The 17,091-nt window shown below is 48.0% G+C and overlaps 1 protein-coding gene across 1 annotated transcript in view; it reads right to left on the reverse strand.

The window, feature by feature from the left end:
* Positions 1-3,091: 3,091 nt before the first annotated feature.
* GATB (glutamyl-tRNA amidotransferase subunit B) overlaps positions 3,092-17,091 on the reverse strand; it is a 75,678-nt gene continuing 61,678 nt past the window's right edge. The window contains exons 11-13 of the mRNA XM_008060165.1: positions 12,055-12,133; positions 4,867-5,001; positions 3,092-3,526 (exon numbers count right to left, since the gene is read on the reverse strand). Of these exons, the coding sequence (XP_008058356.1) occupies positions 3,398-3,526; positions 4,867-5,001; positions 12,055-12,133 (343 nt within the window). The 3' untranslated portion in view covers positions 3,092-3,397. The remainder of the gene's footprint in view (positions 3,527-4,866; positions 5,002-12,054; positions 12,134-17,091) is intronic.

The following is a 17,091-nucleotide window of genomic DNA, read 5'->3' on the forward strand; positions in this document are numbered from 1 at the left end:
TTGTCAGCATGAGTTCCAGATGCACTTCATGCATCTTTTGGGGAGCTGAGATTTACTGTATCATTTTAGAACCTGACAAAGGTGATGGAAGCTTCTAGGCAGATTATCAATTTCATGGAGCTGAGGCTGCAGAAGTCAGGGCTTCTTAGAGTGTCAGCCGACTTTTTATTTGGGACAAGGCTACAAAGGCCCACCTATAACAAGGTCCTCTTTTGCCCTGCAGATATCTTAAGAGAGGGAATTTGGTGTTGACAATCTTACTTACACAGCTTTTGCTAAGCTGCTGGGCTAGGGGAGGCAATAAGAGAGGGTTTCAACCAGATACCTCCGCCTCCTCATCTAGGGTCCGCTTGGTTCGCAAATAGCCCAGGGAAGTGTTTGTCTCAAACCCGCTGAGGAAGAACGACAGCCATGTCTAGCTGCTTTTGGGAATGGGTAAATAATATGGCCTTTCAGAGAGATTTGGTGGGTTTTTTCCAATAATCACTATGTAGAAACCTTGAAACAATGCAGTTGAAATAAAAAATACAGTATACACATTGTGGGTCATGGCCATAAGCTATACGCTAAATTAACCAACTCAAAGCAGAAGGGAGGTGTGTATTTGCAAAAATGTCTTAATTATAATACAAATACATAATATATGCATATTATATAATGACAAGAAACAATCATGATAAGGAGGCAGGGAGAGAAGCTCAGCTAAAATATCTTTACCTTGGTATAGTAATGATCTAAGTTCTTTGGCTAGGCCATCTACACCTTGAAAAATAGGAACACAATTTCACTTTGATGCACAAGTCTGGACAGAGATAAAGAGTCCCTTTCTAGCCCCAAATGACCCAGAGTGTACAAGACTAGCAGCTGTGTCTCTTACAAAAGGGCCCCACAAAATGCTGTCCATCAATTCCTTTCATTTCGGAAAGGAACGTTTATTGCATCCTTCCTCTGTGCTGAGTGGCGTGCTGAGTGTGGGGTCAATGTTCCCACCTCCTGCCAGAGCCAGCCAGCCATCTCTCAAGCAATGGAACGCACGGTTTGGGCCTGACCAGATAGAGCTGGTTCAAGCCAGCCTGGGCCAGTGATGTGAAGCAGCACGTGCAGTAATAGCTGTCCTGCAATAAAGTGTTTCATAAAAATGGCTACACCCAGTTTTCTAGCATATTCCCCTTCCAGTCAGGGCCGGGGCATTATACAACCAGCCTACAGGTGTGTGGGTTCTGGTGACAGACGGAAGTGGCTATACCTGTGGTGCCAACTCATGCATTTTAATGAGATTTCCCTCTGAATAGTGAACCAGCAAATGAGACTAAATTCACATTCGATGCAAGAACATCAAGTTGCATTTCGCTAAGGCCCCTTTGTGAGCAAAGCCATACTTTGTGAACTTCTTAGGGTATATGTAAACTTATCTTTCAAATGTCAGGCTCCCATCAGAGCTGTGCTTTGGTTTTTCCTCGTAGCAACAAAGTCTGGTTTTCAGGATTTCAGAAGCTGGCATTCAAGACAGCAAGCAACTATCAGAGCTAGATGAGCATCAGCCTGTGAGACCAAGTGTTTTAACAACAACATTTTCCTTTGGGAATAATCAGTGCATAATACCGTTTCCACTTGACATAACAGTTTGGGTATTTGATAAACTGGCTGCTCGCCCATTTAAGTGAGCCCTTAATTTTAAATGGTCTGGAAAGACCCTTCAGTACTTTCTGTAAGGTTTAATCACCAAGAAGATAGAACTCTGGGTGAAAATAAAATTCATAAAACACAACTGAATCGTATTATTTTTTACAAAATACAGATCCTGCCAGATTCCAATTTCTAGACCACCTTTGCCCATTTGTAATTCAGAGCAAGAGAGAACTGATTTGACCTTTCTCTTGTAGAGAGGTTTAGTGCAAATAGTTTTACTTTGAGACCCAGCAGCTTTCAGGACTGCAGCATTATGGGGGGACACCTGTCTTCCTGGGTGAGGCAACATGTTCTCTTACACTTCTGTCACTACTTTTCTAAAATGTTAGTTTTTTAAAAAAATCACCTCCCCATGCATGTCTGAAATAAACCACATAGTAGGTTTCCTCTCTCTCCCTGCTTTGAGAAAGGCTGGGCAGGGCACCTTCCTCAGCACTCTTAGGGAAGCCCTGAGTAACTGTCCAAGCCAGGAAGCACAAGTCACTGGACCAGTGATGGAGGAGTGGCCACTCTTCTCCAGTCCCCAGCTGCCACCAGGGCAGTGTTCACAGCAAAAGTGTTTTTATTGTTTTCGGAAGGTAGAGAATTCACAGCTCTGAACTGGTGCCTCCAAGGATTTTGTTCTCTGATGTCAGTTTGACAAGTATGCTTTATAAATGCTTTTAGAAAACAGCATTTGAAAAACTGGTCTTTAAAGTAAGTGTTTTGAGTAAGAGGTGACAAAGGCATGCACTGCACAAAGGGTGCAACAGAGGTGGTGTCACTGTCACGAGAACAGGAGCGCAAGCAACCCCAGTCTCCACAGTGATGCCGCAACTGCACCTCGAGTATTGTTAAAGGTCAAGGTTCTGATTCACTAGTTTATCATCTTATTCTTTCCAAGCAAAACAAATCAATTTAATGTTCCAGCTTTTTTCTTTTCTGTTTTGTTTTATCTTTTTTGGCCTGAGGGTTGGGGGGAGTTGTCAACTGCACAATCTTTGAAGTGTAAGTTAATTTTTTATGTGATATTTCGGTATATATTTTATTCATTAAATTTATTTGAAAACTTCTGCTTTTTTCTCAAAACCTAAAACATTCATTTATTCTCAGACCTTTACCTTCTGGGATCAGCAGGGAGTTGACTGGGTTGTATCACTTGTGGTCAGTTGATGGACCGATGCCTACTGACACTTCATACAAGTAACGATGTCCTCTGTCATCCTTCTGGGCCTCCCTAAACAAACATGTGTTTACACTGTGCCAGTTATTTGTGTTTTCATCTTCACTGACCTAGTCTAGATCTAAATACACTACATCCAAATTACAATCTCAACCACTGCTAACACCTAGCACCCAGAACAGCAGCCGGCCCTGAGGAAGGGCTCAAAAATAGGTGTTGAAGGAACTGCAGGATGCAAAGTTTTCCTAGAATGGGAACAGTGTTTGAAGTACACGTTTTATTTAGTTTAGAAGTACTAAACACAAGAAGGCATTACTCGTTGGCCGCTGTTGCTGCAGCCATTGTGGGATCCCTTTTTGTGGACAGAGCAGGCAGGCATGGCTGCCGGGCTGCTGTAGAGGTGGCCTCCCTGGCTAGGCCCCAGAGGATGAGAACCTCACAGAAGGCGTGGCTTGGCTGGGGCTGAGAGGCCAGTGCTCAGGGCACGCGGACTTCAGGTTCCACAGATTCCTGTCCCTGCCCGGGTTGCACTGTTCTCCGGTGGTTTCACGGTGACAGCTGCTTCTCCAGTATTTCCTTTATCATCGCGGGATCCGCTCGGCTCAGAGTGGCTCTCCGGACCAACCCAATCAGCTTATTTAGAGCCCTGGAGTTTCCCTTCTTCACATCCATTACCTGTAGAGAGAGGACACTGTTTAAGTGAGGAAAATAAAGAGACTCATCCCTACGCGTCCTAAAGTGAGGCTTTACTGAAAATTCAGTTCAGTTTCTTCCTTCCATTAGTGTTAGATATAAGACAGGAAAGGAAGCAGGGGCTGACGAGGAGGAGGAGGTTTCCAGGCTCCTGTCAAAGGCAGTTTTGCTCTGTGCCTTCTGATCAAAATGAGCACCAAGTGACTGCCGACAGCTAGAGAAGTTGGCATGCAGGAGCCAGGACACTCTCCTCTGGGTGCCACGATGACAGGAGGACACAAAGTCATGTGAGCCAACAGCCTCTCTGAGATGCTTCATCAGCACATCTGCCTCCCTGGTCCTCCAGTGATGCTTGGTCCTCGCCAAGATGCCCAGCGTTCCTTCCCCAGGCCCTGCTAAGAAGATCCCTGTATTGGAATTGACCAATGGCACCTCATCCAAGCACTTGTGTGGAGCTGACAAGGGCAGGAGGCGCTGAATTCCGATCAAACTGCCTCTGTCAGGGCCACCCACCTGCCTGGCTCCAAGTGCCCCGTGGCAATAGCGTGTGTCTCTGCTTTCAGTGCCACAGAGCAGCTGAAACCAACGCATGTCTTTATCAGTCACATGGCTGAAGCAGGAAGATGGAGATTGCGAGACCCAGTACAGGCTCATTTCCCTTATCAAGAGCTCTTTACAGAGCTCTTAGTGTCCCGGCAAGCTGATGGGTGGCTGGGCATTATTTTGAAAGAGATGCTAACAGTTTTTCCCCCCGCTGAAAAGTCCCTCTAGACAGTATGATTAGACGTGGGAGGGAGAGATGCCACTCGGTTCAGCTTTCCTGCCTTGTGCTGTGCTGGAAACACAGAATGACCTGGTTTTCAGCCATGCTCCTGTCAAGCATTTTCTCCAGTTTATAAATACTTTTCCTTTCTGCCTTTCTCCCCACGTCTCAAAGGCGGGAGGCTTCCCTCCCGTCCCCCCTGCAGCCATGCCTGCTGGTTTATTGTTGAGAGGTCCTTGCGAGGTGGAGCGAGCCACGAGGGATTCACAATGCCCACCGGGAGAGGCGGGTGCCTGGGAGATGCTGATATCCCTTTTAAAAGACACCTCCGTGGAGAGTAACTCCAGGGGTGGAATTTTCCTTACAGAAAAAGAAGCTGTGTTTTTCCAGTGCTCACCCAGTTTCATCTCTTTTGACCTTAACTAAAAAGCTGACAGAAGTAATTAGGGAATTATTAATGCAACGGGGCCAGTCTTTATCAGGAAGAGCCTCTGGGCCGCCACGGAGCGGTGGCAGGGCTCCTGGCTGTGTCCTGGCCTCCCCTGTCCATGATAGTCACCACTTGAGGATGTCCCTCCATCACAGACTGGCAGAGTTGCTCCAGTGCCTCTCGGTCCTGCATCAGTTCAAGCTGCTTTTCTGACACAATCTGCATGGGAGTCTTCCCTTCACTTCTCCACAGCTCCTTAAACACCTGCAGGCCAGAGCGGGGGAGAGGAGAGAGGTGAGAGGTCAGCTCTTCTGCCAACCCCATGGGCTGCTGCAGTGATCCGCAGCACTGGGACAGGAACCAGGAGGTTAAATTAGGACCCACTGCACGGGCCTGGCCACAGGGGAAGGGGCACCAGGCTGCCCTGCGGGGGCCCCTTCTCTCCTGAAGCTCCCGAGTGGAGGGCTGGGGAATGGAGCTTCGCTAGCTGGACATAAACAGATGTGGAATCTTGTGCTGTGCTGTCCACCTCCCTTAGTGCAGGGTGTGAGAGGATGCAGGTCAGCCATGGCCACCATGTGGGAGAGACGGCGAGTCCTCCCCGCCTGCTTTTCCACATGGGGGTGGGGCTGTGGCAGGCGTGGAGATGCTAATCGCTCACAGACTCCTGCGCCAGGACTCATGGACCGATGATGGATCTGTCTCATGTCCACTGAATTAATTAATGGAGGTGACATTTTGGTGAAGGATGAGGCTACCCAGGCTGCAGGAGGAACCACTGCATCAAGTCCAGAAACTCATCTGCTGGGCAAGATGCTGGGGGGCAGGAAAGTGGCCCCATAATGAAGACACAAAATGGAAAATAACAGCATAAGTTACAATCCCCAGGGCCCCTGTATTTGTCTGTGTTTATCACACCCTGAGAAGTGACAGCCTTCTCTCCTACAGGGAGATCTGGACCCAAATCTGACCAGGATAACCCATGGCTAGTGGCCAGTGTCCCTTCCTACTTAAAAACAATGACAACTGATCAAACCTGGAAAAAAGGAGCCCATTTTTAAGAAAGGCATTTCCTAGGGTGGCTGTTTCCCCGTATTCGTTTTCTAGTGTAAACCAGAGCGGGGGATGAGGAGGTCCTCTGGTGGCTCCTATGGCACCGCCTCCCTGTCGGCTGCAGTCACTACAGACACAGAACACTCAGGAGCCATCCCTCCCAGAAAAACAGAGCTCTTCAATCACGAGCATGCACGGCACCGCAGATGAGGGGATGCCGCAGGGCTCCAAGTCTTCCCCAGTCCGAATCAAAACAAATCACAAATATTTATCCTGGCTCCAACGGGCACTGTGCCTCCAGCTCGGCTGGTTAGTACGTGTGCAGTGCCCGGACCTGAGGTGTGCTTGGCGGGTTCTTGAGGGAGCTCCCCACAGGGCACCCCTCTGCCACCACCACCACACAGCTTGGCAGCTCAGGGGCCTTGGCCCCGCTCAGAAAAATACAGAACACACATGCCTCCAACTCAGTGCATCAAATATTATGAAGCCTGACACTGAGGAGGCCATGAGAGAGAGGGACACAAAGAAAGGAAAGAACTTTCCATGCTCTCCAAACACTAACAGAGTATCTGCAGCAACAGGTTAGAAACCAGAACACTTTCACGTGGTGAAGACTCGGGCAGCCGCCCCACAGCGAATCTGAAGAATCCCCCTGCTCCCTTTCCTTGATATATTTTTCTTGAACTAAGATTTAACATTTAAAAAAACTTTTCTAATGATAAAAGTTAATACATGTTCACTGCAGAAAATAAGGATTTGCAGAAAAGAGAAAAATCACCTGCTGTTCCATTGCTTCAAGATAACCAGTGGTAATATTTTGTTGTTTTCTTTCCTGTCTTCTGGTTTCTATCATAGTAATGAACACAGTGCAGATACAGTTTGTGTCTCGCTTTTTTCCCACTTATTACGGAAGTACTTTCTTAAATTAAAAACAGAACCCGTTACTCATCTGACATATTTATCATAATTTAATTTAATTACCTCCTCTAGCAGGTACCTAGGCTCTGACCAGTGTATATTTTGCTCTTCCGCATCGATTCCCAATAAAGCTCTAGTTGAAAACGGCCAATGTTCAGGAAGACACGAGAGATCGCAAAACCCGGTTCAAGACAGAAACCGCCTGGAAAGACTTACCCATAAGGAGTCTGCTAGGCAGCCCTCCCAGGAAAACAGGAGGAGCTCAGAGATGCAGCTTGCGCCAGGAAGGAGCCTTGCTGGCAGTCACTGGGCCACTCCCAGGTGTGCCCTTGCCCACATGGCTGAGGGTGGGACTTCTGGCCTGCGAGAGCTGCTGTGGCTGAAGGCCCAGAGCAGACCTGGGCGGGACTGTGAGGGAGTAAACTCTGCCTGGGCCTGAGTGCAGCAGGGACCCAACAGCTCAGATGTTGGGCTGGATCTGCCTGGGCCAGAATAAGCCGAATAGCGGCAGTGTGTTCAGGGGTCACCTCCAAACCATGCCATCAGATGGAAATGCGGGACAGTCGCTAGGGCAGAGGCTTCTCGACGCAGAGGTTGGCCGCTCCTGAGATACTGGGGCAAGTGGGGCCAGGCGCAAGGAGTGATGCCAGAGAAACAGCATCCAGAAGCCCCCAGAACAAGTGGGAGCTAGGTGGTTCAAATGCTCGTAACTCCCAGAGTTAGAACACATCCGTTTCTTATTTCATAAACAGTAACGTGGCCATTCCAGCCCAGACCCCAGCTCCTGGGCTGACACAGTGGACTCCACGTGTCCAAGCCTTTGCTGGTTCCAATTTAAGGCAAGGACTATGTATTCCTGGTTGGAGCCCAGCAGCGTGGGGGCCACTGGGGAGGGGGTGGCCCTATCTCCCGGCCAGACTCGCCCACTCTCCTGGTCCTCCTGATGCCCGCAGAGTGGTTTCTGCGGCTGCCAAGCCCTGTGCTGTGCACACAGGCCCAGCTTCTGTGCTTGTCACACCCTGGGAAGTGACAGCCAGGTTTCTGGCCAGCAGGGCAGCTCCTGGGCCCTGCTGCCCACCCACGACAAACAGGTAATGGGGATTTCTAGTGCCATGCTGGTCCTCTGTGTTAACAGCCGGCCACCAAAATATGGGGCAGTGCAAGTTGTGACTGTCCCTGCCTGTCCTGGGCTTCCAAGATCAGGGTAAGGAGGAAAGACTGTACAAGGGAGATGGCTGTGACAGTGACATAGAAGGGAGGCCCTGTTGGGTCAGAGGTAAGCATGGTGAAAGCGCAGACATCAACTGGAGCCCCTGAGGAAACAGGCACAGTGAAACAGGCCAAGAACTGAAGCATGACAGACAGCAGACGCCAAGCCACTTGGAGCACAGCGGTGGTGCATGACATACGTGTTTTCTACACTAGGAGGTTCCTGGTGATTTCTCTTTAAATCAGACCCCAAGGTAGACAAGAGCGATGGGCTGAACGGCACCCTCATGTGTGAAGTGGAACCCAGTCCAGCCCGGGGCACTGGGACATTAACTGGATGACCCTCGAGAGGCAGGGGATGACAAGCAGCTGACCCCAGGTGTGCACTAGGGAGACACAGCCGCACCGCATGATGTCCCCCAGGCCGTGAGGTGACCTGCAGTCTGGATGACATCTGGGGCCCCAGTCACAAGAGGTCGGGAGTCCTGGGAGGCTGCTTTCAGGGCAGCCGTGGCTCTGATGGCATGGGAGTCTGAGACACCCCGGCTGACCCTGTCTGCAGTGAGGGGAGGAGACGGGGACTGCCGCCTGCCACTTCAGTGCAAGGCCTGGGTCTTTTGAGAGGAGCATACAAAGCTTTTGTCTGCAGTTGCCAGGAGGTTGCCCGTGAAGATACATACTTTCCAGTTTCTGTTTCTGAAACACAGAGCTGTGTCGTGGCAGCAGCCACTGAGCACCCCTGGCCCAGGGTGTGGAGGGGATGAGGGCTGGGAACCTCCAAGCACTGCAGGCACCTGGGAGGAGGGCGCAGCGACAGGGAGAGATGACAAGAGCGGGCGACAATGCCAGCCAAGACAGGTGGAGAAGGATGGCCTGAGGGTACCTCAGAGCAGAGCAGGGGAGGCTGTGGCATGCAGGCTGCTCTCTGGACAGGGTGATTCTCTCTACTGTCATCCCAAGAGTCCGGCCCCAGCAGGTGAGGCGTACTTTTCTCCTCACTTGCTGGTCCCCTAATCACTAAGTGGAGCCTGGTCCAGCCCTGGCAACACCAACAACCAGGAGAATCAGAGCCTTTCTGTCCTGGTTCACCGGGTTCCCAAACCCAGGGCGCACTTGGACTCTGCTGCTACATTCAGAAAAAAATCAACTGTGACACATGTTTTTCCTTTTAAAAAAGATACACAGCTGGGCTCGGTGGCTCAGCCTGTAATCCCGCGCTTTGGGAGGCTGAGGTGAGTGAATTGCCTGAGCCCACGGGTTCGAGACCCGCCTGGGCAACTTGGCACGACCTCATCTCTACAATAAAAAAAAAAAAAAAATCAGCCAGGCATCGTAGCACATGCCTGTAATTCCAGCTACTCGGAAGGCTGAGGCAGAAGGATCGCTGGAGCCCAGCAGGTCGAGGCTGCAGTGGCCAGAAGTGGCCACTGCACTCCAGTGGATGACAGAGTGAGACTCCAACTCAAAAAAACAAAACAAAACACATACACTATAAAAATAAAACACAAGGCTGGGCACAGTGGCTCACACTTGTAATCCCAGCACTTTGGGAGGCTGAGGTGGAAGGATCGCCCAAGGACAAGAGTTTGAGACCAGCCTGGGAAACACAGTGAGGCCTCCTCTCTACAAAAATAAAAAAGGTAGACAGGTATGGGGTGCACACCTGTAGTCCCAGCTACTCAGGAGGTTGAGACAAGAGGACTGTATGAGTCCAGAGGCTCAAGGCTGCAGTGAGCTCTTGCCACTGCAGTCCAGCCTGGTGACAGAGATAAACTTTGTCTCAACAATAAATAAATAAATAACACAAAGATATGCTCAGCATAATTAGCCATTAGGGGAGTACAAATCAAATCCACCGTGGGCTATGACGACACACCCATTAGGATGGCTAGGATTAAAAAAAAATGGACAATAACAAGTGCTGGTGAGAATGTGGAGAACCTGGAACCCTTGAGCACTGCAAGTGAGATTGTAAAATGGTGTTGTTGTTTTAGAAGACAGTGTGGCAGCTTCCCCCCATGTGAAACACAGAATCACCATATAATCCAGACATTCCATTCCTATAGCTATGCACCCAAGGGCTTTGAAAACATTACTCCAACAAAAACTTGTACATGAATGTTCAAAGCTGTGCTATTCATAATAGCCAAAATATGGAAACAACTCAAATATCCATCAGTTGATAAGTAGATAGACAAAATGTGCTATATCCATACAATGAATACATCAGCCACAAAAAGGAGTGAAGCACTGACACATGCCACACCATGCATGAGCTTTGAAACATGATGCTAAGTGAATGAATCCAGACACAAAAGGCCACATATTGTATAAGCCTATTTATATGAAATGCCCAAAACAGGCAAATCCACAGAAAACAAGTTAGATAGTTCCCCGGGGGAGGGTCGGTAGGGAGTTTCTTTTTAATAGGTTTCTTTCCTGGGGTGATGAAAATGTTCTGGAATGGATGGTGGTCATGGCTGACAACTTTGTGAACAGACAAAAACCAATGAACAGTATACATGAATAATAAAACAAAAGCCAAACAAGAATACACTATAACCTCTTATTTTTGAGTCTTTGCTCTCCGACCTCATGTCTGCCCCAACTTCCTCCCTCCCTCCCTCCTTTCTTCCCTCCTGTATATGTACACGGACAGACGCCTGGAATGCTGTTCACACGCTGTTAGTAGTCATTTCAAGGTGGCAGAATTTGAGAGTCTTTATGTATTTGAACATTACCTAAATTCTTTATAATCAGCATATATTATGTCCCTCTAGAAAACCAGTAATATTCCTAAAATCAAAAAATAAAAGGAGAAAAAAAAAAAAAGAAGAAACTCCCCAAGGCAATGATAGCTAAGGGAACTCCCAGAGGCAGCACCCACTAAACCCTTTCCTAGGCTTTTCCTTTAGTTTGAGCCTCACAAAAGCCAGGATTCACCCACCTCCCTCAAACATGCCGGAAGCTGGTACAGTCCCCAGGTGTCTGTATCTGAATCCCGCCATCAGTGCCTTCCACCATTTCCCACTTCTTCCCGCTGGAACTATGTTAGCACTAACTTGTGTTTTGTTTGTGGGGCAGGATGGGCGGGAGAGAGGCTTTTTTTTCTCTTCCATTTCACATGTTGTGATTCATCTGCTCTTAGGTATATATATGGCTTTTTCCTGCCCTGGGGCCATCAAATCTTTCTGCAACTGCTGAGCCTGTCACAAACATTTGTATTCCTCTGACATCCAGACAACCAAAACCCTTTCCTGAATGTGGTGGAGTCCCTGGACTGACAGCCTCACTCAAGGTGGGTAAACAGAGCCTTGATGAGTTCCTGCCTCCAGTTCCACTGCCCAGAGCCTAGAATGTGCTCTGTGGTGCCTCATAATTAGCCAAAAGCAGCCCTGTTTCCCAAGCCTCACTTTGTAACCTGCCACTACTGTGGTGGGATAAATATGCATATGCAGTGCAAAAGGTACCATTAAAATAACATTACGTTTCCTGGCGGATGCACTGACAGCTGCAGTCTCTGAAGTTGAGAGGAGGCAGCTGCCCACGTGTTCTCGATCACTCACCTACTTTGTAAGAGTTTTCCGAGTTCCAGGAATCCGTCACCCACCTAGCGCTGCCAGGTGGAGGTACAAACAAGAGGCACCTAGGATGATGCTGTTTTCTCAGTTTTCACACACTGAGCATGTGTGTGACATTTTATCTACTAAGTGCACCATCGGATCTCACCCTTCTTGCCCAGGGCTGATTTGCTGAGGGTAACCACGCGGCAGTGACAGAGGCGACCCAGGGACTGCTGGGAGGCTGTGGGAAACGGGACAAGAGCCCAACTGAGACTGCTTTGGGCATGGCGGACACTGCTCCCAGGCAGAGACACATATCGGGGGAGACATGCAGGACAAAGCCAGACAAAAACCATTTCCCCCAGAGAGCGATGATGGGAAGCCAACTGCCTGTGCCCCACAGATTGACTTTATATCCTGCTAAAGGGAATGTTTCTGCCTTACGGCATGAAAACACCACCACAGGCACTGAACACTTCAGTGATTAAAGTCACTTAGTGATGGCATTTGGATGTCACAGGGAACATGTCTTGGGACGGTGGTGCAGTCAGAGTTCTGGGGAGGGTGGACGTACCTGCTTAGCTGCTGATGAGGAAATTGCCTTGCTGTCCAGTAGGTCCAGAAGCTGTGCGAGCGCAGAGGGTGTGACAGGACTAGCGGCCCCCAAGAGAGAGAAGACAGAGTTACCAGCTACAGCATCAGGGCATCTGCAGACGGCTACTCAGAACTGGAACACTCAAGCCTGCAGGTTTTAGTCATGAGACCCATGCCCAGGTAGGAAAATAACAGGCCAACTGGGCTCCCTCTGACTTAATTGATTTATTTGTATATTTTAGGATGTAACAACTTCTTGTGACTAGTGTTTTGTCTTTTACCACCCGACAATAACAGCTGTTTGGCAGAAGTTCTAGCAACAGACAGTTGCTCAGTGTAATTAGTCAAAAAAGGAGGTGGCTGCAAAATTCATGAACCACAACGAGAAAAGGAAAATGAAATCCAGTAATTAAATATTTTGGACTGAAAGATCAGCCTAAAAATTACTTCAAACAAAATGACTAACAAAGCCACTTTTCTGAGTGTTTCTGTGCAAATAGAAATGCCTTTTAGTTGTAAGAGATTTTCTGCAAGGGAAACATAGCCACAGCCACGTCCTCATCTGTCCTTATGGCCCGTGACGTCCTCTCCCACAGGTACTCAACAGCTTTCTGGATGCAGAAGGACCCAGAATCCATCATAGCTAGACTTCTATGATATGACTTATTTGTTAAGATTCCATGATATAAAAGGTCAGGGGGCAACCAAACACAACAAAATGCCATTAATTCACATTTGGGGGTGGGCTGGAGTGAGTGCCTAAATTATGGAAAGATAAGAATGATTTAGGAACAATTTATTTTAAAATACATGTTTTTGCTACTTCTAAATACAGACCGAATATGCCTTTTCCAAAATGCTTGGAACCAGAAAAGTTACAATTTTCAATTTTTTTTTTCAGATTTGGGAATATTTGCATTATACTTACTGATTCAACAACACTAATCAGAAAATCCTGAATCAAAAATGCTTCGCCACAGAGAAAGTCATCTAATGACCTTAATTATTCAGCTGGGTCATAAATTTATACTATGATGAGTATTTCCTTTGAGCATCGTATACGTGCTCAAAGAGTTTCAGATTTTGGAGCATTCTGGATTTCCAGATGGGGTATACTCAACCTGTACGCAGGACAACTAGGCTAATGAAACTCTCTCTAGCCGAGATTTAGAGGGCTAGCTTTAAATAGACAGGAATGACTTATAAATAGCACATGAGTGTGTCTCTGTAAATGAAAGCTTCTGAAGTGCTTAATGCCACTTGAAAACACCTTCTGTTTAAGACTCGGTTCCCATCATTCACTATTAATTTCTTTGGATGAGCTTAGATAATAGGAAACCACAGCTTAACTCTTATGCCAAGTTCCATGAACTCCAAACCAGTGGAATGCACGTTAACCAGGTATGATTTACTATGCTCAAATTCAAGTACAATGAAACCTTATTGGGTTGTTCAGTCAAAACAGCTGACATCCTGAGGCAGCCCACTCTCCTCTGTGTCTGTTTATCCCAAAGAAGGGATAAAAGGTAATTCCAAGTGAGCATTCAGTTAGGAGAGTGTTCTGTGTTACTAATTGGTATTCAGGACATCTATGAACCACCCTGATTAAATCTCCAAAGGAAGAGGGGCAGAGGGCTGCAAGATGAACTAATACCCTTTTCCAACTTACCGCCTTTACTGACAAGTCATAAGAAGGAAGGCAGGTTTTGCTAAAAGTATGTGTCGCTTGGATGTTATGTACTAGGAAATACCACGGCCAATTATCTTATAGTATAGACTGTGTGTAGAACCCATCACAAGCACTGACGTTGAACTGGATTTCTAGAGCATGCAAAAGAGAAGGTCCCCATCCCCATATGAGTGGATAACTGTCTTGGTCCATGTGGACTGCTAGAACAAAATTCCAAAGACTAGGCGGCTTATCAACAACAGAGACTTGTATTTCTCACAGTTCCAGAGGCCGGGAAGTCCAAGACCAAGGAGCCAGCAGATTCTGCATCTCACAAGGGCGCACTTTCTCATGGATGGTGCCTTCTCGCTATGTCCTCACATGGCGGATGGGGGAGGCAGCCTTCGGAAGCTTCTTTGTTAAGAGAACTAACCTCATTCACGAGGGCCCCCAATCAGCCACCAAAATCCCCGCCTCCTAACAGCATCACCTCGGGTGTTAGGATTTCAACATTTGAATTTCTGGGAATCCAAACATTCAGATCATAACAAGGATACAGAGGACGTGGGGGTGGAGAGGGACAGAAAAAGAAGATGGCATCACTAAAAATACTTTGCCTTGGGGAAATTCACCTAATAACCTTCATTATTCAGTTGGGTCATAAATTTACACCAATCTCTCCACTGACCTAACAGCACTCGGGGTTTCTTAATCACCTTTTTGTTCCCATGATGCCTGACACATAGAGGATCATTAGTATTCGTGTCACAGGATTTCTCTTGCCAACAGGGATATATGGGATACTACACACCCCAACTCAGATATGCCAGAGCTAACCTTGAGTCAGATGATGAGACTGATCCCTGTCACTCTGACCCTGAAAGACCCCCATCAGTAAATGAAATAAACCATCAGACTTGACTCACAATGGCAGCAGCAGCAGAAGCCAATCATTTGCTAATGTCAGATACTACTGGTTTCTGGACAGGGAACAGGTCTCCATGGAGGAAGCATGTGACATCGCAGGCTTCAGCTTTGTGTGCTGGTCTCTTTTCCCCAATTTCCCAAGGCCAGAGGAGAAAAGAGGAGCTTTCAAATCTCCCAGCTTTACCCATTCCCAGAGCTCAAGAGGATCACTGTTCCATCTCCAGCTAGAATTTGGGGAGCAGACACCCTGACACTTCCACAACCATGCCGTACCCCCTAGGGCTCCCCCCATTGAAGCGTGTGGCTATCTCGGTCCTCAAGCTTATCTCAAGTCCAAAGTCACCCTCTCTGCTTCTGCTAAAATGGGACATGAGAAGGAAGATGACACGGGACCTGGGCCTTCAGGTGGCACTTGGACACCAACCTTGAGTTCGTCTCACCACGTTCCCAAGCCCTGCCCGGTGCCCACCTGGGCAACCCTTCTGGATGGTCTCTTCCCACTCTCCTTCTCAGCACATTCCCTTGCCTCCCACTTCATAAGGACATCGGCTAAGCCAAGGCCCAGGACTTTCTGGGTGCCCTCCTCCTCTTCCACCCCTCCACCTAGGCTCTGAACCTTGCCACTCTCCCTCCTAGGAGCCTTCCTCTCTTCCGTGGCTTCCATCTCCCACCTTCACAAACAATCAGGTCTTTTCTGGCTTGCAGATGCCCTGGTTGATCTTGTATGCTTGCTTCCACCTGGTTTCTTGCCTTATGTCACCAATAACAACCTGCCGTCAGTGGCTACTACCTACCCTGTGCAAGTCATGTTGTGTGGTCTCCACGCCTACCCCTCACTTGCTGCCGGGCCTGTGGCTTCTCCCCATCCTGCTGCGCCTGACCTTGGGCTGCCATCAGAGTCCCTTCTCCGAGGGCCGCCAACGTCTTCCTCTTGTTCTTGGCTGTCCCCCTTCTACTCGACTGTCACACCACATGGCCCTGTGCACTCTGCTTGTTACAGCCACACAGGGGCTGCCATTGCTGTGGCCTCAGGCCCCGCTTCTCCCCACCTGCTGAACACAACTGCCTCCAGAGGCCTCTGCCACCAAAACTACGTGTTTTAAACCAGGGAAGAAACTTCTAGAAAGCACTAGAGTAAATATTCGAAGCTTTGTGGGTCATACTGGTCGCTGCCATATATTCTTTTTTTAAAAGGTAAAAGCCATTCCTAGTCATAGGCTATCCAGAACAGGTCACGGCCCACACGCCAGTTACCCAGTCCTTCTCCTAATCTAAACTTATCTTCCTCATAGACCAGCTGCTCCTCTGCCATTTCTCCAACATGTCTTCTGTTTCACAACATGTTGTGTTCAATGGACAGCACCATGCTTCCAGTTACCTGAGTCAAATCATGTCATCTCTTCTTTATTCGTCACCTGTTCCCTGCAAATCTAGTCCTTTAATACCAAATCCTAGTGATCCTTCAAAACATTGGTTATGGCCATCCCTTCCCCTGTAATCCCAATGCTGCCATTTCTGCCATTGCTATGACTATGGCCACGGTCATCTCTCACAGACGTCCATCAGCTGCAGCCCCACGCTTGGATGTGATCCTACATATCACACTGCTGGACTAATCCTCCTGTCCCACCAGTCCCTTCTTGGCTCAAAAGCCTTCCCTGTTGCTCAGGAACTGCTGCCCACAGCTGACCTGGAGGCTTGGGGCCTTCAACTGGTCTGGACGACTGCATGGTCACACTTGCCTGATTTTACTACAAAATACTTGGCCAGGAAATCTTCAACGTCCACTTTATTAACTAAATCAAACCTGTTAATAATAATTTACAGTGAGTTGTTAATTAACCAAAAAACAAAACAAACTTTAAAAAGAATAACTCAAAATGATTAAAAAGCCAAGTTCAACAATAAATTGGACCCTTTTAACAATCTTCTCTCCTTTTTTTTTAGTTACAAGTCTCACTCTTTAGCCCAGGTTGGAGTATAGTGGCAAGATCACGGCTTACCACAGCCTTGACCTCTTGGACTCAGGCCATCCTTCTGCCTCAGCCTCCTGAGTTGCTGGGACTATAGACTCACGTCACCATGCCTGACTAATTTTCATATTTTTTGTAGAGACAAGGTCTCGCTATGTTGCCTAGACTGGTCTTGAACTCCTGGGCTCAGGCAATCCTCTTGCCTCGGCCTCACAAAGTGCTGGGATTTCAGGCATGAGCCACCACGCCCATCCTAAACATCAATCTTCTGAGAGGTCTTTAAACATGAATGCTGATTCACAAAACTGGTCCCTGCCAATTTGATCCTCATAGTGTCTTCTGCCCAGGTGTCACCAGGAAACTATCGCCAGTTTTGTAGCTACTGCCCTCTTGGCTCTGAAAGCATCAGCCCTAGTAGCGGAGGCTGATCAGTAATTAATGTTTGCTC

Source organism: Carlito syrichta, unplaced genomic scaffold, assembly GCF_000164805.1.
Source record: "Carlito syrichta isolate Samal-C Ts95f unplaced genomic scaffold, Tarsius_syrichta-2.0.1 Scaffold304553, whole genome shotgun sequence".
Classification (NCBI taxonomy): domain Eukaryota; kingdom Metazoa; phylum Chordata; class Mammalia; order Primates; family Tarsiidae; genus Carlito; species Carlito syrichta.